Below are 27,869 nucleotides of genomic sequence, written 5' to 3'. Positions count from 1 at the left end.
TCAATCATTTTAAACTTCACTTTAACCAAACAACAATACCAAACTACAGGAAAAAATATTACTACATACAGCATCTCATGCAACGTGATCCGCTGAACCGTTCGTTCTCTGCAATAATAAGGAGAAACGATATGAGCATATGCTACATGTGCACATTGGGTATTATTATCATTAGTGCAGATATCCCACCGTCGGCTTAATTTTTAAGCAAAGTGTCGAATTTGCAAGCTTCAAATGAGATATTTTTGAAAGACGAACAATTTCCAAAACTCAAGAGAGTCAATAAGATTGCGCTTCAACTCACAACGCAATTTGATTTTGGACGATCGTGCAATTTTTCGGTTGCTTTAATTAAAACGGGCGACCTAATGGTAAAAGCTTCTTTTTCTTTTTTTAGTAATTCCATTGCGTCAATACGTTTGTGACAGATTGCTTTGGATGGTGCGATTAAACTTGTTCCTCCGGAATTCAGCAAATCGTTGTGGTCGTTAATTTCTAACGTCGACGGTCCCTTTCACAACGACAAAGTTGTCTCACATTAATTAATTTTGGACGACAAATCGGCTGACATGTACAGTATATAGGAATGCTACTGACGAAAATATTGAATGACCGTCGTGCTTAGGACGTAAACAAAACAAGTTGCACCTCTGCACAAGAGTGACTCTTATCATAATATCTTTCGTATAACTCTGGCATGTACTTCGCTCACTATTATAATGCGGTCACTTTTGATATTAACTTGACAAGCGTCCGTCAGCCTAAACAAGAGTTACTTAATAAATGGCTAATTAATAAAATAACTTTAACTGCATAAACCAAGAAAGGTTAAGTTATGATCGTGCGGTACTGTAATCATTACTAAAGTTCTTCGCATGAAACACAACTACAAAGCAGCTTTCCTCAAAGTTGCAAATACGTTACACCAGCCACTATAAACGCAGTTGCTAATACCGATTATTTTGGGTAAACAACATTACTCTGTAACTGCCACTGAAATAACGGTACGGTACGTACGGTACAGTACGTACGGTACGGTCCCACCTTGGCTCTTCGACGCCTGGACTCCGAGGGTAACACACGGCTCTGACATGGCCTTCCAGCTGCCGCTGAACAACACGACGAGTCGTCGTCAAGGACAACGAAGCTTTTTTCTTTTGACATTTGCACCGAAATAAGAAGAAGCTATAGCTTCGGTAATTGTTGCGGTCCCCACCAGAGGTGACGATGTGGATGTGTTGTGGTTTTGTTCTACAGGTTTTACCCAGACATGATCCTTTCGATAGTCCGGACTTCAATCTTGTAGACTAGACTAACCAACAGAACAGGTAGGAGTTACCTACTGCCGATCGCAGCGAGGATTCTAATCCGGGTCGCACAACAGAAAGGGGCGTGGTTCTATGTGGCAGCTCTCGCGGTATCTGTACACGCGAACCTCAAATTTCTTCTCTCCACGACCACGTTTCATTATAAGACCTACTTCAAAATATCGTTTCCGTGTCCGACTACAGATCAGTATAGGAACAATTCGTACAAGTGACCAAACGGCAAAGAAAAATCCTCACAAAGTTCCGTCGCTCCATCCTTTTGTCAGTAGACGGTCAAAAAACTCTGTTGGACGTGTTACTCACCAACTCGAGGCACCTAGAGATACCGTAAAAGTAGTTAATTAATTAAATGAGAACATTTAAATTTAGTTGGTTGTCCATCATATGACGATCATCTTCTATATAGCTAGCTGATCACTACGCTAGATCTAACGATATAACGTTGACTGTGGCATGTGGTATGTTAGTGTTATGTTACCTACCTATGCGTAATTAGTAAAGTACGAAAAACGTTTTCAAGAAATGAGAAAGATGTAGGGTTGCTGTGCGAAAAAGAATAGATGTGACATCTTTTATGAATTCACTCAGCATGAGCAATACATCATCCCTACATTGCACCATCTTCTAGGGTATAAACACATAATGTCTAGAAATATTGCAATGTAGGGATGATGTATTGCTCATTCTGAGTGAATTCATGAAAGATGTCACAGCACACCCTACATGGTCTTGTTTCTATTCTTTTTGTACAGCAACCCACATCTTTCTCATTTTTTGAAATGTTTTCCGTACTTTATTTGCATTCTTTTTTGAAATTCTTTAAGAAAGTAAAGAAATATATTGAAAGAATGGGATAGTTGACCTCAGATCAACATACTTATAGCAGGAGCTAGCATATCGCTAATGTACATGAAAGTCATGCATTCATTAATTGTGACTTAATTTCAACACAATTAATCATTTGTCTTATTGGTTGAATAATAATAATCTTGGTATTAGCTAAAAGAGAAACATAAATGTGAACTAGCTATTATTGAAAGAAAATTTGTTTGTATTACTGCTATGAAATAAAAGAAGATTGACTATATCTAAACCAGCATAGCTGTTGGACCTCATAATATAGAATACCTTGACAGATCGTGCAAACATGACTGCCAGGTTATAATCATCGGCCTCATTCTTGCTGGTTCTTACACATGAAATGGAAAGAAAGAGAAGATATGATCGAGTAATGTGTCAATTTTTACTTGTTCAAGTCACTTTACTATAGCACGAACCACCTCATAATGGTTGATAGGATTATGGAGATAAACAGCCTGTGATGTAATGCCATCAGTTTTTTTGTACCGCCCTACACACAACAGTCCTAAGTGTTTTACGAGACATTTTTTCAGCATCAGGAGCATAATAGATTTGAAAACATTCACCAACTTCTGTCTTACCTCACTGTTACTAGAGATCGAGCACAGCTGCAATTTTGTTCAGATACTGATGTTTAGCATCTAGTGTAGGCTCTCCCAAAACATATCTTTCTTTTCTGGAAGCAGTAACAGCAGTCACATGTCGATCATAATATGCTTTTTTTTCAACTAATGGCAAGAGCTCACGAAATGGTACAACAATCAAGCGAAATCGTGTTCTGTGATTCCACCTCTACATTAGATCAGTTTGGAAATTCTATGTTTAATATTTCGACAACCCATGCTTGCTGTTTAATTCCACTAGGTGTAATAATTGTGTCTGACGAATAGCAAGAAACTATCAAAGAGGAGCTTGAAATGTTGAAAAGAGTTTTGCCTACCTCTGCATTCTATGGTCGGGGTGTACATGTGGGTCCTGCATTATTTATGACAGATGACAGCACTGCTGAACGAGAGGCTCTTCAATCCAGCTGGAAACCATCCCGACTCCTCTTATGCATATTCCATTTCCTACAAAGAAGATGGACGTGGTTACACGATGAAAAGAACAGAATTCCTCAAAAAAAATTGTCTGCCCTTGATAAAGATGATTAAAGGTCTGGTATACTCGAAGTCAGAAAATGAGCTAAATGGCCTGTATACTAAGCTTCAAAACGATCACATTTCTATTCGGTTCCCACCTTTCCTTCAACACATGAAGTCACTCTGGCCGAGAAGGCGTGAATGGGCTAGATGCTACAGGCATGCTGATCTCACTAGAGGTAACCACACCAATAATTACGCCGAAGCAGGCATCAAGATTGTAAAGGATCTGGTCTTCAGCAGAATAAAGGCATACAATTTGACTCAAATGTTTGCCTTTATTACAGAGTCAATGGAACTATACTATCAGAGAAAGCTACTCAATGTCTCAAACAGTAGAATGGATCACTTTGTTGCCACCAAATTTCTGGGTCAGGGTGCTGAGACAGTTCAACATTGTACCATTGAAAGTCTTGGCGATAGCATCTTCCGTGTAAAAAGCAGAAAACGCTTAACTGGGTTTGCTGATGACAGTTATGTTGTGGACATGCACATTGGAACTTGCAGCTGCAAGAGAGGGCAAAATGGCTCTCCATGTGCCCATCAGGCAGCAGTTGTGTCCAAATACAAGATAGATAGTGTTAACTGCTTTCCGTCACTAAATGCATCAGCTAGGCACCGAATTGCTAAATTGGCAATAGGCGAAAAAGCCAAATCTGATATAAATTTCTACGCTTCTCTTCATCAAGAAACGTACGACAATGCTGATAATGACTCAAATCTGTCCGACTCGCATGATTTAACCACATTAAGAGCAAAATTTCTGCTACATACAGATGATCAGGACACCAATCTAAAGTGCAATGACCTAAATGAAGACTCGGACGTCCAATCTACAGCAAACTCATTGGCATCAGCATCTCAAGAACTCAAATCCAAACTCAGAGCAATTACAACTGATATGATTGAAAAATTAGGTTCTGAAGATCAGCAGTTCAGAGATGGTGTGCAAAATTTGTCATGCGATATGAAAGTCTTCAAGGCGTCAGATCTATTGCCGACTGTCTAGCGCACTACATCAGTTTGGATGGATATTTGGCGGTCATTCCATACGTCGACATGGTGTCTTCATTCAAAGAGGAAAACGAATTCCAGTGCAAGCAATCTCAGCTGGAAGACGGAAGTATGGATCCAAGAGCAAAACAAAAACCACAGCTGGACGTCCCATAAGTTCTATGCTCGTCAAGTCCAAAGAAAATGTTACACAAAGCCGCTATGTAATTCCACTAAGAAAGCCCAATCAAAATCAAGGCAAAAGGCCTCACTCTTTGAAATTAAGTATACAGAAAGGCTGCCAGAATGCTGGGAAGTGGTAACAATAGTCATAACAGAGACATAAAATAACGACGTAGACAATTGAACAGCAGGTCAACCTAAGATGATTTAGTTAATTAATATTTGACATAGCCAGCAGTACTGTTACATTATCATTGATGTTGCCATCTATCACTTCGTTTATCTATCACTTTGTTTTTAATTCTTGCAGTTATGTAAACACTGTATTTCTGAAACAAGATGTGTGTGCCGCTACATTTCTCAACGTGTGATTATGGATAACCATCAGTTAGTTGCAGATTTTTTGCACTGAACCAGAAGCTCTTCTGCATTCTCCCCAAAGTGTAATAAGCTATGCCCTTGTATATATTGTCTGATACATACAGTCTGCTATAAAACGTATTATGTCATTTGCTCAGTTAAGAATAAGTGTACAATACCATCTAAATAGTTTTTTGTGAAATGACTCTGTTATTAGTAAATGTGTCACCAGTATATTCTCTGCACCTAGATACATGCATTTCCTGCACATTTAATATTTAATTCCTCATTCTAGTTGTTGCAAATGCAACTATTAGAACTGTTCATAAAGTGCAGCACAAAGAAACAGACGGATTTACTCTTGTATAACCCGTTATCCCAAAGGTATAATTACATACATATATACATACATACATACATACACACACACGCGCACGCACGCACGCACGCACACACACACACACACACACACACACACACACACACACACACACACACATACACACACACACACATACATACATACATACTTACATACATACATACATACACACATACATACACACATACATACATACATACATACATTTTTTGTTACAAGAGCCCTTAAGGCCTAGGTTACTGCAGATGCTAAGTACTTGCCATGATACTTTCTATGATACTACCATACAATCGAAACACTATCAGTAGTCACTTTCTATATGTCACTTCTTCTTTGCTGCTTGGACAGAACTGAGGCAATTGTATGTTAGTTCCTTGCTAAAGAGAACTTATGTATGTGGCCCTTCCGCCCTGAACTCTAACCCAATGGTCCCGGATGTTGCCAATCTCCAATTGCACACTCTAACCAATTAAGCCACATACATACATACATACATACATACATACATACATACATACATACATACACATATACATATACATATATATACTACTCCTATTCGCTATAACTTCGTTCCTAATTATGACTGCTATCGATTCATTACTTTGACAATTCTAATAGTAACACACACACACACACACACACACACACACACACACACACACACACACACACACACACACTACAAATAACATATGGATAATTGTCATCCATGTCGTCAACCATATAACAACCGATAGCATGCTAGGCATTTCAAAATATAATTCCAGTTGGCAAAAAGTATAGCCAACATATATCATCTGATTTGTAATGGTTATCAAAATGTCTATAGATTATTTTACGTACTTGTTTATACCAACTAGGTAATGATAATGCATAATTAAAATAAATATATCATATGCTGTCAATTTAATAGTATATATAGTGTTTATCTTCTAAGAAATCTTTTGGTACTAGTAGTAGTTGTGAAATAGAATTAATTAATTAAGTTAGCTGAATACTTTGCAATTTTAATTGGTAATTGCATATTATATAATTGCACACATAAAATAGATTTGCAATAACTAGTACACAATTTGATGTATGCAGTGTATGCAACAGTGTAAATATTGCCGCACAATTCAATCCAGGCAATACATGCACCCAAAAAAAGATCTCAAAATAAAGATTTGTTTAACCGCAAAACCCAGTACTCATTATAATCATTTCTAGATTATAAATCACTTTACCTGCCGACCAATATATTTGAAGTCGATTTGTGCCGAGAAAACCACGTTCAGCCGACGCGACGTTCAAAACTGGGGCCCCCTTTAAATAAACAGTGCATGTTACTGCTCGAAAGATGTGCAAAAAGGGAGCAGTTCGTTTACGTCAAAATCGCGGTTGCAACGTGTCCATTGACTACCGAGAATCAAAGCTGCGCCGCGAGCCTCGTACTAACAGACCACTTTTGCTGCAGCGACTAAGTCTTATCCTCGTCCAAAAAAATTCGCCTGGACCGGTGGCTACGTCCCTGCGTTAGTCATGTCCGTTGAAAGGTTCGCTTTGGATGTTTAGGCCACTAAATAGCCGGTTTTTTCGCTTCAGTTTTACTGTTGCAGGGCGGTGAGAAAGGTGATGGCGTACGGGACCTAATCTCGGTCAGGCGATTTTGAGAGGTTTCTGAGTAGGTTGTATTGTGCGATTTTTAGTCTACTGTTGTTCTAGAGCTATATTGTCACGAATGTGTCTGTCTAACTTACTATTCTTAGCACTTCAAACATACAACGTGATGACTCTGAATTTTCATATTTTATTGGCAGTTAACCAGAGAGTATTCCTACCTATTTCTACATTCTTGACTGGCAGATATAATGATTCTGTATCTTGGATGAGATGATTGATGACTTTATCAAGTAGAATTGCACGCAAACTCCTTTTTAGAGCAGTTTATCGTCTAGAACAATGAAAAAATAAAATATTTTTGTAATTTTGTAAACGACTTTGATCAAAATTCTTATTGTCAAAAGGTGTGCTAATAATTAGTGTTTATCATAATGTCTGGTGAACACTGATTGATGATAAAACTAAATTTAGATTGTTTCGATCAACCTTTCAATTAAAAATTTACTTGTTAAAATACAGTGTAGTGCCAAGTCACTTGAACTCATCATACTCATTGAACTTGCCGTTTGAGATGATGCGAAGGTCTTCGAACCAACCACGTGACGTATCTCTGGACGGTCGAGGACTCTGAAACAGGAAAAAAAGAAACGTAGTTTCTGTTTCGTAGGGCGAATTCTAATTAGTCTGGAGAATGTATAACTTTTGGAGTGTGTCTATAATTAAACTGTCGACACTTTTCGACGTCATCGCGACTGAACACATTTGGAGTTTGGGTACTGCACGTGGTTCACTCAAACCTTGGGCGGGGCATGTAACCAGGAAAGAGGAGGGGCTAACCAGATCGAAACGCCGACACTACACTGTACTAGTACAAATGTTAAGAATGTGAAATATTATTAGAACTTACGACAACCTTTGTCTATGTGTAATATATTAATTAAGGTGCAATTAGAGACACAATTACAAACGTTTATGCAAATTTATTCGTTTATGCTAATTTTTGTAACAAATTTGGAGCGATGGAGTCGGACAAGCTGGTCAGGCCACTTTTCAAAAAGTGTACTTTTGCCAGTGGGCTATTGTCGCCTATTTCCCGTCTAGGGTAAACGATTAATAGAGAATTAGCGCATGTTCGGACCTCGCCTTATAGCGCGCGTTATGTCTGCCCACTTGTTAATGACTTTCGCTGCCCTTGCAAGTTAATAGCAGTTTTCATCGTGACGTGTAGCTACGAAGCAGCAGCTGTGGTTCGGTAATTTGCGGAAAGCGCTGCAACAAGCGTTAGGTAAGTAAAACTTAATTTTGCATTCTGTAGGGAGCACATGCGATCACTACTTGTGTTCTGAACGATCGTATGTTACTTCTGAGCTGCGACTATCATAAACTTAGGTTTGCTGCAATTCAGAAATTTGTCTTGCCTAGCAGTTAGCTACTAGTTTGTGATTTACCGTAAGAAAATGGTGTGTAGACAAACCGGCTTTCAATAATTAAGTTCGAACCAGGAAGTGAATGGTTGAGGTACTCGTGTAACAGCATTTGACTGCTTAGCTAGAGTTTACCGTCACTTTGGTTTGTAGTGGTAAATAGGGAAAACCTAGAAAACGCAATCGTATGACTCGTCTAGCTCGAAATACTTTGCGTCTTACCCAATCTGTCTGTAGCTCCGCCCATTAACACCACACGACACAATCGTGTCTTAGATCTAAGACAGACAGTGGCGGCCCTTCTTGACGTAAATTGTGGTTTGTCACTTCGAAGCGCGTGTGCTTCGGTGCAGTTTGTCATGTTGCTAGTCTGGAAGACACGCCCCTCTTCCAACCAAGAGCAGCTCCCGAGCTGGTAGAGGTTGGAAGAGTGGCGTGTTCTTCCAGCGAGCAGCAGAGTCGGTAGAGTTGACTCTTTCGACTCTAGCAGCAGTACTGTAGAAGTTGGAAGAGGTGCGTGCACACGAAGCCTCTCCCAATCGAACGCGTCCATATCTCTAGAGTAGCAGTCGGTTTCTTTGAAACCAGAAAGTGAAATGTTTGAAGCATGTGCTGGTTGCGCAGCGAGTAAATTGAGCTGTGACACTACAGAGAAGCGCTGTGCGGTGAATGGAAGAGCTCGCGAAGAGAACTTGCGTAGGGGTGTATCTAGATTGCAGAGTTGGAATGTATGCGGTTCGTGCCGTTTCTTGAAGCTATACGTGTTTGCTATACACGGTTTCGCACAATGTACAGGATAGCTTGAAATGTAGCTACGTTCCAAACGATTTTTTGAGGTTGAGGTTCCACCCACTTTTTTGACTTTAGAGTGCCCTGTTGCTCTTGCAGTATACGCGCCTTAGTCTGAAGGGCAAAGCGTTAGCATAGAAAAAAATTTGTAAACAGAAAACGAATTAATTCAAAGCCTTGTTTACGAAAGCGTGTGTATACACGTTACTTACTACTCAAGTCTGACGTTGTGCCTAATTAAAATGCTCGTTTGCACCTGTTTGCGTCTGCCACAGATAATGTTTGTTACAGTGGCTGAGATAAAGCCATCGTGTACTTACCGACCACTTTGCAATTTTATGCGACATCTTTAGTGCATTCAAAGGTTCTCATGCTCACACAGGTAAACATTAATTAAGATGTCATGTATAGATAACAGCTATTATAGGTGCGGTAGATGTACCTACCGTAATTGTGACAACTACGGTGTCTTTAGAATATGAAAACCAACAAATGGCGCAGTCGAACTATTACGAAAAGCCAGCAAAGCGGTGTCTTTTCTCAGCTTGCATGACCGACTCTTTTCTCACAGGTGGCAATGGCGTCTGCCGCTTTGCGTAAAATATGCAAAATTTGGTATCATTTGCAGCCAGCAGGCTATGCTGTTGTCGAGGTTTTCTTGACTCTATAGCAGCTCCACTTTTCAATTTGTCTTACACTTAGGTTACTGCTAGACCCGCTTTCCATCCAGCAGATGTGTACTGTAGTTTTCATCATGATTCTCACAGGTAACAAACATGCAGACAGTGGGAGTGTACGGTGTCGTCGCGATCCAGCGCTATAGAATAATTTATGCAAAATTGCATGTGTATAGACTGCGGATTTACATATAGGCAGTTCCGTTGCAATAAGAGGCTTTCATAAAAGTTGTATGTTTATCCGATAAGTAAAAGTGATTGTAGTAATTTTTCTAGTTTCAGCGATGAGCCGTAGAAAAAACGGGACTTTGTAAAAGTCATGAGACTTGGCGAGCTACAGCGTACACGTACTCGAAACGTGAAGGGGTGAACTGACTTCTGGTACGTTTGTAGGGATTATGTCTGTTACGCTCAAGAATGCGTCAAGTCCTTAATGCGTTCTAATCACCGATCAGTTTGTACAATTTTGGCGTAGACTACATGGCAACAAGAGAAAAATAATGGTTCACAAAACGTTCATGAAAGAGCTTCTTACCAGGACAGTGTAATTTGTGTTTGTGACTGTCGAAAATAGACAACAGAATTAACTTAGCTGTCTGCAACTGGAGCGAAATCATGGTTTACGACAATTATACAGGAATCGAACACTGCGTAACCATGAGCGATTTTATGTCCCGTATGTAATAACTCTAGAACACTGTACACTGGACTTTGACGACTACAGGCTACGTACGGATTTTTTTGGCCACTTGAAACAGTCGCTTTGTACGATTTTAGATGGAGATATATTGCGTTTAGAAAGAAAATAGCGTCTAAATTCGATCCTCGTAACAATCCTAGGGTGATTTTAGAATACTTAGCTGTGGAAGTAAGAGTATAGACACAGCTTCAATTACTAGTGTTAGACGTAACAACGCTTTCTTGGACATTTTATTAATACGTTTAGAATTACTATGCAAGCTTCTGTTGATATGAACTTCTAGTTTAGAGCTATACGAGTATATGCACACACTCAGTAGCTAAACCAGCTTTCTAGATTATTTGCGTGCCTTCTAGGGTGACCAGCCTACGTCATTTTCCACTTTCAACCAAAATACGCATGCATGTGTACATATTTGACCCATACATGTGTTGCTAGTGACGTACAGCCGTTCACAGCCTATCTTGAACTTATGAATTTATATTATAATGGTAGAACATGTTTAGCAAAGGTCGTTATGGATACAACTGTTAGAGTACTAGCAAGAAAGAGAGATCATCTTTGCAAACGGTTGCAGCAAAGTTATAGATCTTGCAGCAGTTTCTTACACGCGCCCAAACGACGACGTTTGCCGTGTACCGGTGGCTGTATTGGGTACACTTTCGGAGAAATGATATAATCAATTATCAGCACTATGGACGAAGCCATGTTCTTGGCTGCGGGTGACGGTCAAGAGCCGTCGTGCGTTTATGTCGAAAGCTAAGAGCCATGCCACCATCAGCCGTGCCATAGTGACCGGAGCACGCGCTGGACACAAACGCATCGTGCTGCGGTGCGCGAATGGTGTGCAACCATGCCAGCCATGGTGGGTCGCGGGCGCAAGCGGCGGCTATGTATACATGTTGACTGGGACTACCATTCTGCATGGAGGGGGCACAAACGCATCTTGCTATTGCTCCACGAGCTAGCTGGGCGCTACCGCTAATAACGGAACCTCACCCTGGGCTGCTTAGAAAGATCGCGATCACGTCGTATACGGCTATATACCAGTATGGGGAGTCGATATCGACTGGGTTATGAAGTGAACTGCCTGTGATGGACGCCAGCACACAGTAGGGCTAGGCCGTTTTTTGGATGACACAAGCACTATATGCTCGAGGCCGCTGACAAAAACCGCGAACACATTGTGCTTTTATGCCGCGATTGGGGTGCCACGGATCTCGACAACGCAATAATCTTGACCATCTTCAACGGTCACGAACGGATCGTATAGTTATGTTACGAATGGAGCGGCACCGACATCGACGGAGCCATAATCAAGGCTGTACGCCGATGACACAAAATATCGTGCAGGCGTGCTGCAGTCGAGGCCTTCTACGGCCGTTACATAGATATTTTAAACACGTGCTATTGATCAATGCGGAGCCTCTGATATAGTGACTGTACGAATGTCCCGTGTGCGGTGATTCCAATGATATCTTACGTCTATATGAATGCCAATCGCTGTAATGTCACACAATAAACAACTCATTGATGATCAGATTGGATCGTCGTGATCTATTTTCCAAGAGGTCCATTTCTGACAGATCTCGCAGAGACGATATAATTTTTATTCTATAGTAGACGAATTATACCCTGCAGTATGCAACAGCGTAATTGTACTCTTCTTTACTCTTTTTCGAAGAGTACTCGATAGAAATTATCTAAATGCCGTGGTGATTACATATGGACATTAATGGGTTTGACGCGTACGATCTCTCCAAACATTGCATGTAGAGAGAGAGAGAGAGAGAGAGAGAGAGAGAGAGAGAGAGAGAGAGAGAGAGAGAGAGAGAGAGAGAGAGATTGAAATGTACAGTGAGCATTGCACACTTAGTTATGAGAAAACAAAATACCCTATGAGATTGAGTTCATATAACGGAACTTCCTACAAATTGAGTCTATCAGAGGCATTCAGTCTCCTTCTTGAACGACGAACAGCACTATGTTGTTTTATTTTGCACCCTCAAAAGGGGACCCGACTAAACCTGGAGGCCGACCCCACCCTGCCTATGTTCTTACCCATGTCAAGTTACGCCTTAACTTTAAATGTAAGCCTCGTGGATAATCTGTTCTAGCCGACTACCATATGATGCTGATGGTTGTCTACTGATTTAACTGTGATGGACACTGGTTAATGTCACATGGACAAAGCAGAACCTGTGCATAAAATTGTTTATAAGTGAGTAAGACTTGCGCAATATCAGACCCATTCTCTCGTTCTAGATTACAACGTATACATACTTGGGCAGGAGCTGCACCAAGCATGCAAGCAACTACGTTTGCATTGGTTTGCCGGAGAATGAGTGATGGGCCTGCCATAAAGTACTGTACTACTGTAACCCCACAACAACAAAACACGAAACAAGATGTTGGAGATTTCCCGAAGACGGGCGCAGCACCCCATCGAGAGAGAACGCGTAGACTGCCTAACGATTGACCGTGCCGTATACTGCAAACGAAATCTTAATCAACTTTGACTCGCTACTGCCACCCAGTCAAATCTAATACAATCAGTATCAATATCGCTTCTTATACTACCCTAGCTCAGTTAAACACAATAGCGGTCCAATGACCAACCACAATCACCGACGTATATTTCACATGTCTCGACGTCACACAACTCTCTACTCTAGACAAGATTTGCCTTTAGCACATCTTTGTACTCACGTAGTAGACATCGACGTCACTCCATGCGGCTGAGAAAATCAGCCTTGTTCTCCGTCCATTTTACCGTTTTAATCTTCGTGTGGTAAATCTGTAAATATAGCGCCCAACGCATCACTTGATTGTTCAGATATCTTGCTTGCTTGAGGTATGTTAGAGGTTGGTGATCTGTTTGAAGGACAAACGCTCTTCCATAAAATAATGTTCTTAACTTCTTCACACTCTAGACGATCGCTAAGCATTCTCTGTCAATCGATGAGAAGCGTTTGTTCCTTTCAGTTAGCTTCTTGCTGATGTAGGTGACTGGAAACATCTTGCCCCCATGTTGCTGCATGAGCACAGCCCCGATGCCCATCTCAGAAGCATCTGTCTGCAAGAACAATGGCTTGCTATGATCAGGAAGGTGAAGAATTGGGTGACTTGTTATTATAGCCTTCAATGTCGTGTAGGCCTTCTCTTGAGCATCACCTCAGATTACTTGGTTGGGTTGTCCCTTCCTAGTAGCATCAGTCAACGGTACGACTATAAATGCGTAATCTGGGACGAATTCATGGTAGTACTCGGTCAGGCCAAGAAATGACCGCACATTATTCTTAGTCAATGGCCTACTGGCATTTCTCACCTTTCGAAAGTTCTCTTCGAGTGGTGCACTTGTTCAGCGACCAACTTGATGGCCGCCAGAAGAAGTTGTTTCTGCCCCAATAACGGTCTTAGATGGTTTGACTGTAAATTTGTCCTTAGCCAGTCGTTTCAACAGCTCGCGGAGCGTCGCCACATGACAATCCCACGTAATTGTATGAACTAAAATGTCATCGACATAATGCTCTACGTTTTCCATTCCTCTCAACAATTTCCTGATAGCTCTGGTCAACGTTGCCCCTGAGTTCACCATGCCGAATGGCATCCAAAGAAACTCATACACCCCATCTGGTGTAGAAAGCGCCGTTTTATGGATGTCGTCGGGTGCCACAGGTACTTGCCACTAACCCCTACTGACATCGATCTTAGTGAAGAAACGGTCATTCCTGAGATTTTGGATGAAGTCTACAATCGGAATCATGGACTCCACGTCGCACACTGTCACTTTATTCAATTTTCGATAGTCAACACAGACTCGGTTAGTACCATCCTTCTTCCTCACGACAACGACAGGCGACGAATATGGGGAATGATATTCCCGTATTATCTTAAGCTGTAGCATTTTGCTGACGTCTTCCTTGATTGACTCTCTAATGCTATATGGCACCGCATATGGCTTGGTTTTAATTTGGCTCAGTAGTAGTCAAAGTTATCCGATGCTAGATAACGTCAGTTTCCCCTGGTAGGTCGGTAAAGACCTGCTGGAACTCTGTCAATATGTCTTGGATCTGACTCATTTGCACTTTGGTTAGGTTCTCCTCAATGATGACATCCTCAAATGATTCATCAGCCTGGCCATCACCGAGATCTAGTAGCTCACTTTTGTCAATCGCATCGTCGGAACCACATGACTCGTCATCCTCAATGATGGCTGAGCAGACCCTCTCCAAAACAGCACCATCGACCATCATTGGGTTTCTGTTGACAGGCTCAACCACCTCGCAGTTCCTTGGCTCTCTCCTGATACTTCTTGAGCAAATTGATGTGATAAGTTTTGCTCTTCCCTATGACGTTGATTTGATAATCGTTGACACCACGCTTCGTCTCTGCTTGGTATGGACCCTTCCACTGCATGATCAGCTTGTTGCTGTCAGTAGAGCGTAGCAGCAGCACCTTGTCCCTTACCTCAAGACTCTTTTCTTTGGTCTTGCGGTCATAGTAACGCTTCTGTCTAACTTGAGCCTTACCTAACTTGAGCCTTACCTAACTTTTCTCTTGCAATACGTTACGTCTCCTCAAGCCTCTCCCTCAACTCGAATAAGTATTGGTAGCTAGTTCTCGCTTCCGGTGCATCATCCTCCGTAGACCGAAGGTGTCGTTGGATTCTCATGGGTCCTCGAACTATTCTCCCGTAAAGTAGTTCAAACGGAGAAAAACCTATTGACTCCTGGGGCACCTCTCTGTACGCGAAAAGCAGTGGGTTGACATACCTGTGCCATTGCCTTGGCTGCTCTCTACATAGTCTTCTCAGCATCGTCTTGAGCGTTTTATTAAATTTTTTCACCAACCCGTTGCACATTGGATGATACGTTGTTTTACTTAGTTGGCGTATACTCAGCCTTGAGACCTCCTGCATGCACTCCGACACAGATTGAGTGCCCATGACGCTAAGGACTTCCTCAGGTACCCCAAGACGGCTATACATATTCACCAGAGCCTCGGCAACTGTCTCGCTGCTCACACTTTTCAAGGGTATAGCCTCAGGGTACCTCGTGGCATAGTCGACTAACGTCAGAATTAGCAATGCTCCTCTTCACTGGGTAGATGTATCAGACCAATTAAGTCGACCGCGACTCTTTTAAATGGCTGATCAACGAGAGGCATGTTTTGCAGAGGAGACCTTGAAACCGATCCCTTCCGTATTGTTCTCTGAAAAATGTCACAAGATCGACTAAATCTCGACACATCAGCGTGTATGGCTGGCCAATAAAAGTTGTTGAGTATCCTGTCAACTGTCTTCCGAATGCCCAAGTGTTTCCCCATTAGATTCGTGCTGAAGCTCCATCACCTGCTTTTGTAATTGCTCCTGTACCACCACCTGCTGAATTGGCTTGCATTGTTGACACGGGGATGCTTGAACACTCGACAGAGGATTCGATCTTTGACTTAGAACTATTAACTTCTTGTAGATCCTTCTTCTTGATATCGGTCTTTTTGTAACACTCCTGTAACGAGACATCCTTACCTTGCATTTCCACAATCTTGTCTCGGTTGATCTTGAGCCAATTTCCACTGGTCGTACGTTGAGAGGGGTCGCATCACCTACTCTCTTCGCGCCGGATCTTGTCGTCACCACTTTGGCCATATGCCACTCAGAATCCGAGTTGTCTGCTGTCCTTGCGCCTGGGACGTTACCAACTATCACATCATACACAGCATCAGGTGGGCTTAGTGCCGAGACCTCTCTTGTCAAGTACGGCGATTCGATGTGAACAGTGGCCATTGGTATTCTACGAACGGTATTGTCCACCACTTGCATCAATCCATAGCGCCCGGTATACTGGGTATCAAGAATAAACTTCTGCTTTACTATCACCTCACTGCACTTGGTATCTCTCAAAACACGTACCCCCGAATTACGAACCCTCCCTTCTGACACTGGCATACACTGACCATTCACCGACAATTCCTCACTCACAGCACTGCTTATCAGTGGAACCTTCTTACCATTTGCTAGAAGTAAGCATCCATCATCAGCTGATTCTTCCAGGTCATCCGTTGACACACCATGGGCTTCAGTAGCAGAGTCCAGGCGATTATTCTTTTGCACCACGCAGTTGGACTTGACAGCAGTATTTACAGCCCTGGGATTGCTCCGGCAGTTCCTTGCCTCGTGGCCTGCCTTACCACACCTGAAACAGCTCTGTTTGGGTTTTTCTCTGCAGTCAATGGCTCTATGACCGTACCTGCCACAAAAAGCACTGGATACTTGATGGCTTAACTGAATTTACCCCGCCTTCACGATGCGTGGCTGATCCACTGTCTAGACTGACTTCTCCAGTTGCGCGAAGTTGAGTCACGTGAAGTTGTCTGTTGCGCGCCGTTAGAAACCGGTCCGCGGCTTCGGTCACGTCCTCCAAGGTCTTGAGTAGCTTCTCTCGCAGAAATGTATCTAAGTCTTGCCGTCAAGGTTCAAGGAACTGCTCTCTCACGAACAAGTCACGCACCCGTGCCGGCGACGTGTCGTCGACTTCAGCCAGACTCATCCACTTCTTCACGTAGCTTAGCAAACGCGCGATGAACTGCGACGGACTCTCGCCCCTTTCCAGTTTCTCCTGCCGAAATTTTAGTCTGTAGCCGTTATCAGTCAAATTGTGCCATTTAAGCAACGCCTGCTTCAGTTGCTTGTAATCGTCAGCGGCGATATCCGGCAGTCTCAAGTAACCATCAAGAGCTCTGCCCGTTAACAGTGCGCTCAAGTAGGACGCCCATTCGGTTTTCTTCCATGCACAATTGGTAGCAAATATCTCAAACCGTCGTAAATAGTTATCTAACTCGTCCGTACCATCTGCGAATACAGGAAGCTTCGTTACCTGGGATTCGGTCCTCTAGCGCCGCCCAAGCCTATTCTAACTGCATGCGCGCTTGCCTCTAGTTCAAGTCGCTTCATCTCCATCTCATGTTTTCGCCGTTCTTTTTTCTCTACGCTCACCTTCCTCGCGCTCACTTTGGCGCTCCTTGCGTTCGAGTTGGCTTTCTTCGCGTTCAATCGCCTGTTGCTTCGAAACAAACACCTCTAAGTTCTCATCTTTCAGGCCAAGCTTCTCGCCGGCGTCTATAAGGCGATCCATTCGAACGCCCACTCACGGCTACGATCCACTGGAATGACCTCGCAGTCTCTTCTGTTCCTCCTCGATTTGCTGGTTGATCTTCTTGCTGGGACTCATTCCCGGACAAGCCCCAGATGTTAGAGATTTCCCGAAGACGGACGCAGCACACTATCGAGAGGGGACGCGCAGACTGCCTAACGGTTGACCGTGCCGTATATTTTATAAAACGCAATCTTAATCAACTTCTACTCGCTACCGCTACCCAGTCAAATCTAATACAATCAGAATCAATACCGTTTCTTATACTACCTAGCTCATTCAAACACAATACCGGTCCAATGACCAATCACAATCACCGACGTATATGTCACATGTCTCTGCGTCACACAAGCCTGTTCACTTTGCCATCGCGTCAGCATAATCCGTGATACATGGATCAGCGCCGAGGCATATAACCTCAAGTTAGCGCAGGCTTATTGATGACGGCCTTTACACTCGCCATGTCACGGTAAAACGATCTTTGGGGTATTCTTTGGGAACAGTAGATGTACTACTATAGCGTAGTGCCACCTACTGTCTCGCCACACCTTGGTGGTACTGCCGCTGCAGGTCCGCGTCTGCTTATTCGTCAAAAAAATTATTCATTAGAAAGGTTTTCTGCCTAAGTCGCCGCTGTGCCTCATCTGCATAAGGGTCGTTCTACTATCTGTCACCCATGGACGCGGTCAGGAGCATGCAGCTTTGCCTTGAGATAAATGCAAACACTGTCAATTTTAGTTGAAAGCTACGAGTCATATATGACCGGGACTTCGAAATAGTCACGAGACTTACGAGGAGCGGTATGGTAACGGGCTTATATTTGTCCAAATCTTTGTGGCTGGCCAAAAAATGACTATATATGGGTGTCACGATTCAGGATTGTATGGTATGCAGCGAGCGTCAATGACCAGCGGCCAATCACTTCGCGCTGTCTAGCATGAAAGACAATTTAGCCAGGAAGATGTCACTTGTGATCAGAAACAAAGGAAACGATATATTTCAAGTAACGCTACCTAAAAATCTACGAGTATTCAATCCTGTTGTCGTTGTACGCACAAACGTAAAGCGTATGCGCTCGGTCTATGTACGAGACTTTGTTGTTATCGCGAGTCGCCAAGCCGCCGCCAACTACGGATATCGTAGATATTGTACGTAAATTGATACCTATAATATATTGATACCTATAATATATTGATACCTATAATATGTATATTTAGGTACGCATTTTAGACGGTATAAGCGATAGACTAAGTAAGACATGCAGAATCTGTAACTACTGATAGCGTTACTACTTCCAATGAGTACTGCTTTGTAGCTTTCTTTTGAAGCGACGCTTGACAGAGGTTCACGTATTTACTAGTAGTACAGATTAATTGCAGATAATCATGTTACGAGACAGCTTCTCGCGGTGTATTTTAATGTTTTAATTAAACTTTAATGCATATTAGCTAATATAAAAATGTATCTATTAAATTAAATGCGGTTCTCTCTTTACAGTTACTTTCTAAGTCATGGATAGCAACAACGAAATTCAACTAGAACTTGTAGGCGACGCACCACTTCCAGTACCCAATGAAAGCAAAGGCAAAAGCTACTCAGTCATGGATAAAAAGCAGAACCAAAACATGAAACGTTTAATTATTGCGCTTCTTTTCATTCTTGCCGTGGTGATTACGTTAGCGATAGTGGTACCTGTCGTCATTTACGTTCGCTCACGTGACCAGTCTTCTTCTTCAGAGAATACCAGTGATCGCGAAACACTTTTACTGATACAGGCCAATATTACAGATGCTCCACCTTTGCTGACAGAAGCTCCAGTGACAAACGATCTGTCAAAGAATCCAACAAGAAAGGTGACAACTGTGAAGGCTGAAAGCGCGCAAGCGACAAAGGACTCAATGACAAAGACTTCAACAGCAAAAGGAATAACGACAAGCGCGCCAGCGACAGAGAACTCAATGACAAAGACTTCAACAGCAAAAGGTATAACGACAAGCGCGCCAGCGACAAAGAACTCAATGACAAAGACTTCAACAGCAAAAGATCTAACGACAAGCGCGCCAGCGACAAAGGACTCAATGACAAAGACTTCAACAGCAAAAGGTCTAACGACAAGCGCGCCAGCGACAAAGAACTCAATGACAAAGTCTTCAACAGCAAAAGGTCTAACGACAAGCGCGCCAGCGACAAAGAACTCAATGACAAAGACTTCAACAGCAAAAGATCTAACGACAAGCGCGCCAGCGACAAAGGACTCAATGACAAAGACTTCAACAGCAAAAGGTATAACGACAAGCGCGCCAGCGACAAAGAACTCAATGACAAAGTCTTCAACAGCAAAAGGTCTAACGACAAGCGCGCCAGCGACAAAGAACTCAATGACAAAGACTTCAACAGCAAAAGGTCTAACGACAAGCGCGCCAATGACAGCGATTCTAACCTCAAATACTCTAATGATGAAAACCACAAACACGGAGACTCCAATAATTACGAGAAGGGCTTCAACGACAGACGCCCCGACAGCAAGCGCTTCTAAAACGAAACCTTTGATGTGCAGTTTTCAAGATGACATGCAACGTTTTAAAAACGCGACGATTTTTAAGGTTCCAACAAATTCTAAAATCGACGATCAGGTACAGATGTTTCGTTCTCAAGCCGAACAGCCTCTTCAAAAACTACAACAGAGTAGTGTACAGTACTGCGACAAGTTTGAGCCCGCTCGAGTTCCTGTCGTAGGAATTACTCAGGCAGATATAAAAGCAAGTGGGTCAAGTGGTGATGTCGACATTACCATTCCCTTGAGTACCCCGCGTGGTACGGGCGGTCACGATCCTGATATCTCTCTTAAATACAGCGCACATGCCGGCAACGGCGTGTTGGGTAAGGGATGGGGAATAGCTTTCTTACCAAGCATCTCACGTTGTCCAAAAACAATGAAACAGAACGGATACTCTCAAGGAATCACGTTAACGGACAAAGATGCTTTCTGCTCTGGTTCAGATCAGCTTGTATTAGTTCGAGGTCAGACGCCTAATCCCCTAAACTATCAAGGAGAAATTTATAAAACAGCGCGGGACAGCAAAATTTTGTACAAAGCTTACGGTCCACGGAATGGTCTAGGGCCGATCTCCTGGACTGCTTATCTTCCAAACGGTGTGAAGCGTGCGTTTGGCGGAACGGCAAATTCTAGAGTCATGGCATTAAATGGAGCAGTATTTGTTTGGGAGGCGAGCTCAGAAAGTGATCCATTTGGCAACATTATTAATATAGAATACCAACAATCTACTGACGGATCGGCTGACTGGTACCGTACTGCTATCACTTACGCCGAAGGAAACGCTAAAGTAGAGTTTAACTACATGTCTAGGCCAGATGTAACTAAACATTACTTGAGTGGTGTGCAAATTCGTACCACTAAACTATTGTCATCAATAAGGACGTACGCCACTATGCCACAAGAATCAGAAGATTTTCCAGTTCATTTTAACAACAAAAAGTCATCTGAAAACAGCTTATCTCAAGACATAATACCAATAATTACGTATTATTTTAGTTATGAACAGTCTCCAGTCAGTGGACGTAGTCTTCTTAAGGCTTTCCAATTATGTGATGGATGTGATGCTATTTGCCATCCTCCCATGAATTTTTTTTATGACAGCGGTTTAGGGATTCATGCTCTTCGGAATAGTACTTTTATGCCAAGACATGTGATGGTTCCGATGCATTGGTACCATGAATTCAAAGACTGCGATAAACCGACAAAGGATTATTATCGTGAGTTGACAAAGATGCTGACAGTAGATGTAAATGGAGACAGCAAAGCTGACGTCGTGATGACAACCTGGAGGGCAGAAGGCTTTCTTATACAGACATACATAAGCAGTGGAAATGGCTCCTTTCATTCTGATATGCCACAATATCAGCATCTAATTGAAACATCCGGCAATGAAGGAACTCAGTTTTACTATTTTATGGCCGCAGTTAAAGATAACTGGTCTGCTAATTTCTCTGTGTTTATGGACGACTTTTCTGGAGATGGTGTTCCCGATGTAACGGCCGTATTGATCGTTGATTACAATATCGATAACCGGAGTGGACATCGTCCTAAAATAAACGGAAGTCTTGTATACATAACAGCGGTGACTGCGAAAGCTTTAGGGGGATGGCGTTATGATGCTGTTCAGTACAGCCGCATAATAAACGAAACAAACACATTTTTAGACGCGGTTTCAGCAGTAAACTGTATTTCTATCCTAATAGACGTTAATCTAGATTTTCAACTAGATTTAGTGATCACATGTAGAAACAGCAATGGATGGAAAGTCATGACTGCAATGGGAGACGGCATGGGTCGGTTTGAGGAAGGCAAAGATAAAATCTCGCATCTTAGCGCCGTTACTGGTTTGGACAAAGGAATGCCATTGCATTTTCAAGATGTAACCGGAGATGGATCACCCGATATAGTTGTTGTTTATGCAGGCTCTCATGGTATTGTGGCTTTTGTGTCTAAGTCCGAAGGCAATGGTTTGTATGGACCATTAGTACAGCAAATCCTTTACAGTGATAACGTTGGCTTGGAAGGCAATCACACAATTCAAATGGCCAATTTAGGTGGAGGTCATTTGGGACTTCTGGTATCTAAAATTGATAACGCGGGATGGTCTGTGTGGGTATCCAAATGCAAAGGTGATGGCAAGTTTACTCCTGCTATTCCAACCACTATATCAACGTTGCCTTTTGGCTGGGGATTGGAGACAGCAAAACAATTTATTCTTGACATAAACGGTGACGCGACCGCAGATTTAGTAGCAATGCGTACGCCCGGCAAACAACAAAATGATTACTCTCTCTACGTTGCATACTCTCTAGCTGGAAGTACTGCGTTCAGTGCTGTTGAAAAGATTAGACTTCCTGCAAGTCTTGTACCTGTTCATCACCCTAAAGTAATCGAACCGATTTTAGTCGATGTGACCGGTGATGGTCGTGTCGACTTTGGGTTATTCTATTATCGTCTGTGCAGAGACCAATCATATTTGAACTTTGTGGCGAGTCAGGGAGCCTCTCCTCTAGATAAATTGACGAGACTGGAAAATGGCTTTGGATCGTGGACGTCGCTTCAGTACGAACCCATGACCAGTACATCTGCTTACTCTAAAAAAGTTTTTAACTTTTCCGTCGCTTCGGATCCGTCCATCAGTGTGGCAGTAACGCCACGTTACTTACTCCGATCTATCGATCACGACGACGGTTTGGGTGGCACGTCTTCTGTCACGCACTTCTATGCCGGTTACGCTGAGCACACCCGAGGTTACGGCAGCTTGGGATTTGCTCAAATCACCAGCACGCACTCGGAAACGGGAATACGTCAGATAACAGATTTTAGTCAAGAGTTTGTGCAGAGACGTATAGGGTTGCCTAAGCGATTGCGCACTTTTTCTCGAAGTGGAGTTTTGCTTGCGGACCAGAACAACACGTGGAGCGTGGTCGACATTCAACCACAGCCAGGAAAGAGCGACACTATCCTTTCGTACAGAATTTGCAAACAGGACCAGAAAACCTACTCAGAAACTGAAGCGGGGCGACCGGTTAGATCAGAAACGAGAGTAACTGTTTTTGATAAATTTGGCAATCCTAGTAACACAAGCTACACTTCTTCCGACGAGTTCGGTGAGTACAGGAAAGAAACTAACACTACGTATCGTAATGATCATGAATTGAGATGGCTCATTGGATTGCCAAAAACAATTGCACAAATATCTAAAGTGCATTGGAAAACTAACCTTCCGCAAGGTTTTACTATTGATAACAATGATGGGCAAGGGTTACAAACTGATTATAATGGTGATCTGTGGATCACCAGGAAAAGCAGTGCAACGCGGGAATTTGACAAGGAAACAGGCACTGTCACGTCAGAAACACTGTTTGCCAATACTCCATATCAAGTCGTAACCAATTCGACTCGTGATTCACGAGGCAACGTTATTCGTGTCGAATCTTTGGCTTTTGGAGAAAGCAAGCCTCAGACAGTGAATATGGAGTATGACACAAGTGGACGATTTCAAGTGAAGAGTTGTGACGTTATTGGATTTTGTCAGTACTGGGCACATGGAGCAGCAGGTCAAGTTCTAAGAGAGGCAACAGATAGTGGTGATATTATTATTCATCGTTATGACCCTCTTATGAGAGAGACACAGGTCATCTCATCTCAAGGCCAAGGAGTCAATACGTCTCTGATATACTGTGATGGTCAACCAGTCACACAATACAACGGCAAGCCATTGGTAGATACGGTTTCGTGCGTTGGATTTCCTAATGCTGTTTATGTCAAAGTAATTCAGCCTATCATTGGTGCACCGTCTTATCAGTATTTCGATCGACAAGGTAGACGCGTGGGTGCAACTCGGACCTTAAAAAATGAAAGTGTAACTATTACAGAATCTACGAAGTACGACAAGTTTGGTAAAGCAGCGGCTACGTCGCTGCCATACACAGCAGGAGAATCTGTGACAACACTGCACTATGGGAAAGATGAATTTGGACGAGTTGTCAGTGTGACAAACTCTTTTTCACCCAGTCGTAATTTGACAATCGACTATTCTGGTTCGAACATAACGTTCAAAGATCCTCTTGGCAGAAAGCAGACACATGTTACGAACGCTGCAGATTTTGTGCTGATGGTAGTCGGTGAATTGAATGAGCGTCTGCGTTATTGGTATGATCCGGACGGTAATCTTCATGGAGTTCAAGCTCATACCAACGACCATACTACCGTCTGGCTTCTCCGTGTCGCCTACGATGAAGGTGGACACAAGAAATCTCTTCTTCATCCCGACAAAGGATATTATCAAAGTGACCCTAAGCAGCGTATAATGTACCAATACGGACATGACAGCAGGGGACGTCTCGTTTGGCAAAAAGACGCAAACGGAAACAACGTTACTTTTGAGTGGGATGAGCGAGGCAGAGCTGTGGCGACACATAGCGTGGAAGGCAGCCACTACTACGAATACAGCAAACAATTTCCAGACAAACTTGTAGCAGAATACTCTGTTAATAGTTCCTTTAATTATTGCCTAAACTACACGTATGATGCAAGAGGATTGCTTACTCAAGTTGACAAAAAGTTTCTATTGCTGGATTCTTCAACTGAATCTACAAATGGATGTTGGTACAATTCGACGTTCAAATATGGTTACGATTCTACTGGAAGACTGACTCGTATTGTTTATCCAACCGGTTTTTCCGTCATGCTGATGTATGATGATGACAATCGAGTCACAAAAATATTCGACATGATGGGAAGATGTCAGTGGCAAGCACATGAGTTTAATCCGAATGGTCAGGTAACTAAAGAACAAAGAGGAAATGGTCTATTGACGGAGTATGACTACGATCAGCTGTCTCACACTTTGCTTTCCATTCGCACTTATGGGAAAGAAAGTAACGTGCAGGACATGAATTACACACTAGATTACGCGGAGAATGTCATTAGACGAAAAGACAATATAATGGGTTTGCAGGAGAGTTTTGAATACGATCAGCTGAACAGGATTACAAAAGCAACAGTACAAAACAACTCGGACGGTGTTACTCTATTTTCGCAAATATTTAGATACGACGAGATCAGCAATTTGATCTCCAAAAGTGACATCGGAAAGCTGAGTTATGGTTTGAAAGAGCACCTACATGCAGTCAAACAAGTCAATCGTGACGGGAAGTCTTCTCCACCGTTTACGTACGATGCTAACGGCAATCGAATTTTTGGTAACGGAACGTACATCAGCTACAATTCAATGAACAAACCAGTAAATATAACGCGTGGTCCATTCACTTCTATGTTTGACTACACGCTGACAGGGCAATTGATGGTTCGTCGTGACATGGTGAGATTGTACTCTCCACAAGAAGATAACGCTTTGCCAAACGTCACTCTGCACACGTACCGCACTACTGTATATGTCGACGATCTCTACCATGAAGAGACAACGCGAGATCCGGTACTGAAATCCTCTACTGTACAGAAACATTACATTCAGACGTACGCCGTGATGGTTCGCGTAATTGACGGTACCGAAAAGACAGCTAACGATTCTCATGGCAACGTTACAGATATTCAAATACCAGGTGATCAATTTGTATATCCGTACACTGATATCAAAGGGTCTCTGTCGCTTGTTACCGATGTGTTTGGTAATACATTACAAGAGTACAGTTTTGATGTTTGTGGATCTCCAAGATCTCCTCGTACCTGGCGACCGCTAAAACGCAGAGATAAAACAGTTGAAACCTTAGAATTTTTGTCTCTCGATGAGGCCAACAATCTGTTGTCTCCATATCAAGGCACAGACCAGCAAGGCTACGATGGACATGAGCAGCTGTTAGACATTGGAGGTGATCTGGTTCACATGGGAGGAAGACTGTATGACAGCTCTCTCTGCATGTTTACTTCACCAGATCCAACCAACGACGATTCGTACAGCCTGGTCGGGTACAACGCGTACGCATACGGACGGTTCAATCCGCTGAGTGGATCTGATCCCAGCGGATACGGATTCTTTTCGTCGATAGGACACTTTTTTAGCGGCATTGGTCACTTCGTTGCTCATATTGCTGAAGGTGTAGGTAAATTTATAGTTCATATCGTCGACGACGTGGCAAAGTTTCTTCGAAAATTTCCAATTGTTGATGATATAATTACAATTGCCATCGATGTAATTGCCACCTTAACGGAACAGTTCTGGATTGAATCTGTTTGGACTGTCATCAACGACAGAATTCGCGGATCGAGCTGGGGCGACGCCATTATAGACGGCCTCACCAGTATCGCCACAGACGGTCTCGGTTCAATCGAAAAGGACGCAACGAGAGCTGAAAAGTTGCTCATCGATGCTGCTAAGGCGGGACTGAAAGCCCTCGGTCACGGCGGAAATATCTTTGATGGACTCCTAATGGGAGTTGTTGGATCTGTTGCTAGCGACGTAGCTGGCGTGATCGACAAGGGAGTGTCTAACTTCTTTACGATTTCATACAACAATATTCCCTACCTCATGCTCGACATTCACGGTTTGGCATCGAAGGCCATCGAAGGAGCCATCAACGCAGCAGCAAGAGATGCTATCAACGGAAAATTTGGCGACATTTTGAAAGACACGTTACAAGGAGCTTGGAACGGATTCAAAAATGCCTTTGTGCAGCAGTTGGATAAAAGAAGCAACGAACACAGCTTACTCCCTTTACTCAACAAGTGGGTTGCTAAACAAGTTCCTCTTATTAGCAACGTTGCACAAGACTTTGAAAAGGTGACCAAGTTTTTTGGCGGTGTAAGAAAACCCAATCACTACGCACAAGCAACGATTGACATTCGAACGGACGTAGACCGAACAGTTCAAAGTTTTGCCAGACACTTTGCGAAGAGTTTCAACCTTCACACACATGCAGTTTACTTTCAGGCCCAGGGAAGTGCCGATTTCTTTTACATGCACAAGACGCAACTGATGTATCTGCATATACAAGTAGACGCAGAGGCTACCGAAACTTGGAAGCGGCATCTCTAATACCAACAAGGACACAACGTGAATATTTAGTGTTTTTAAGTGTGTCTTGGTTTATAGTTGGATATATATTATTGGCGCGCTGTTGCACGTGTATTGTGTTGCCACCATTGATTGCTATTGCTGGCCAAACAGCTAAATATGTTTGTGATTGCAATTAATTTCGCTGTAGCTCATCTTTTAATTACGGCTGCATGATTTGATGGACTTCGTCTTTTAGTACGGTACCGTCGCTAAATGTGTGTTGCAAGCAGCAGTTGTCAATGGAATTTTGAGTGAAGAAATTCAGATGTATTTTTGTGAGCGTGTCAGATCTATATCGGTTTTTCGTGACCGTTTAAATTAATTAATATTTTTAATTTTATTGATTGGGTTATTTGTGTCGATCCAGCTCACCAAACCATATTTCTATCGGTACCACTTCTAGACTGTAGATGTATGTGAGACGACGGTGAGGGTTTTCATGACTGACTTCTGGTGCCATATAAACAGGAGTTACAATAACCGTATTTGATTGATCTACATTTTTAATTAGCCCCAGGTCACCTCTCAGAAACAGATAGTGGAGAACATGCAGTCATGCCCTTCTTTCAGCTGCTCAATCAATAATGGTCTTGTCATTAATTATAGTTGGATCTTCAGTTTGAGGGTTTGATGTCCTCTACGACAGATGTTTTATCAATTGTGTTGACAGAGTCACCGCTTGTCAAAACCAAAACT

General features: G+C 42.7%; 2 protein-coding genes and 2 long non-coding RNA genes across 5 annotated transcripts; 3 read left to right on the top strand and 1 right to left on the bottom strand.

The window, feature by feature from the left end:
* Window positions 1-74: 74 nt before the first annotated feature.
* Window positions 75-6,681, bottom strand: LOC134195358 (uncharacterized). 2 transcript variants are annotated; one of them, XR_009972365.1, is made up of 4 exons: window positions 6,620-6,676; window positions 6,479-6,557; window positions 1,436-1,644; window positions 75-108 (listed from the first exon to the last, which is right to left on the bottom strand). It is a non-coding gene; the product is annotated as an uncharacterized LOC134195358 (long non-coding RNA). The 2 variants fall into 2 exon arrangements; XR_009972364.1 differs by lacking the exon at window positions 75-108 and having other exon boundaries at window positions 1,179-1,644; window positions 6,620-6,681.
* Window positions 6,682-8,070: 1,389 nt separating this feature from the next.
* LOC134197305 (uncharacterized) lies at window positions 8,071-9,838 on the top strand. The gene is made up of 3 exons (XR_009972624.1): window positions 8,071-8,139; window positions 9,359-9,449; window positions 9,543-9,838. It is a non-coding gene; the product is annotated as an uncharacterized LOC134197305 (long non-coding RNA).
* A 9,271-nt stretch (window positions 9,839-19,109) lies between these two features.
* On the top strand, window positions 19,110-21,157 carry LOC134198287 (mucin-5AC-like). The gene is made up of 2 exons (XM_062667654.1): window positions 19,110-21,074; window positions 21,152-21,157. The coding sequence occupies exons 1-2, from the start codon at window positions 19,110-19,112 to the stop codon at window positions 21,155-21,157; spliced, it is 1,971 nt and encodes a 656-aa protein (XP_062523638.1).
* On the top strand, window positions 21,139-27,437 carry LOC134185008 (uncharacterized). The gene has a single exon (XM_062652789.1). The coding sequence runs from the start codon at window positions 21,237-21,239 to the stop codon at window positions 27,150-27,152; it is 5,916 nt and encodes a 1,971-aa protein (XP_062508773.1). The 5' UTR covers window positions 21,139-21,236; the 3' UTR covers window positions 27,153-27,437.
* Window positions 27,438-27,869: the final 432 nt, after the last annotated feature.

The sequence above is a fragment of the Corticium candelabrum genome, chromosome 1 (genome assembly GCF_963422355.1).
Source record: "Corticium candelabrum chromosome 1, ooCorCand1.1, whole genome shotgun sequence".
NCBI classification, from domain to species: Eukaryota; Metazoa; Porifera; class Homoscleromorpha; order Homosclerophorida; family Plakinidae; genus Corticium; species Corticium candelabrum.
This window is presented reverse-complemented; position numbering and strand designations above follow the sequence as displayed.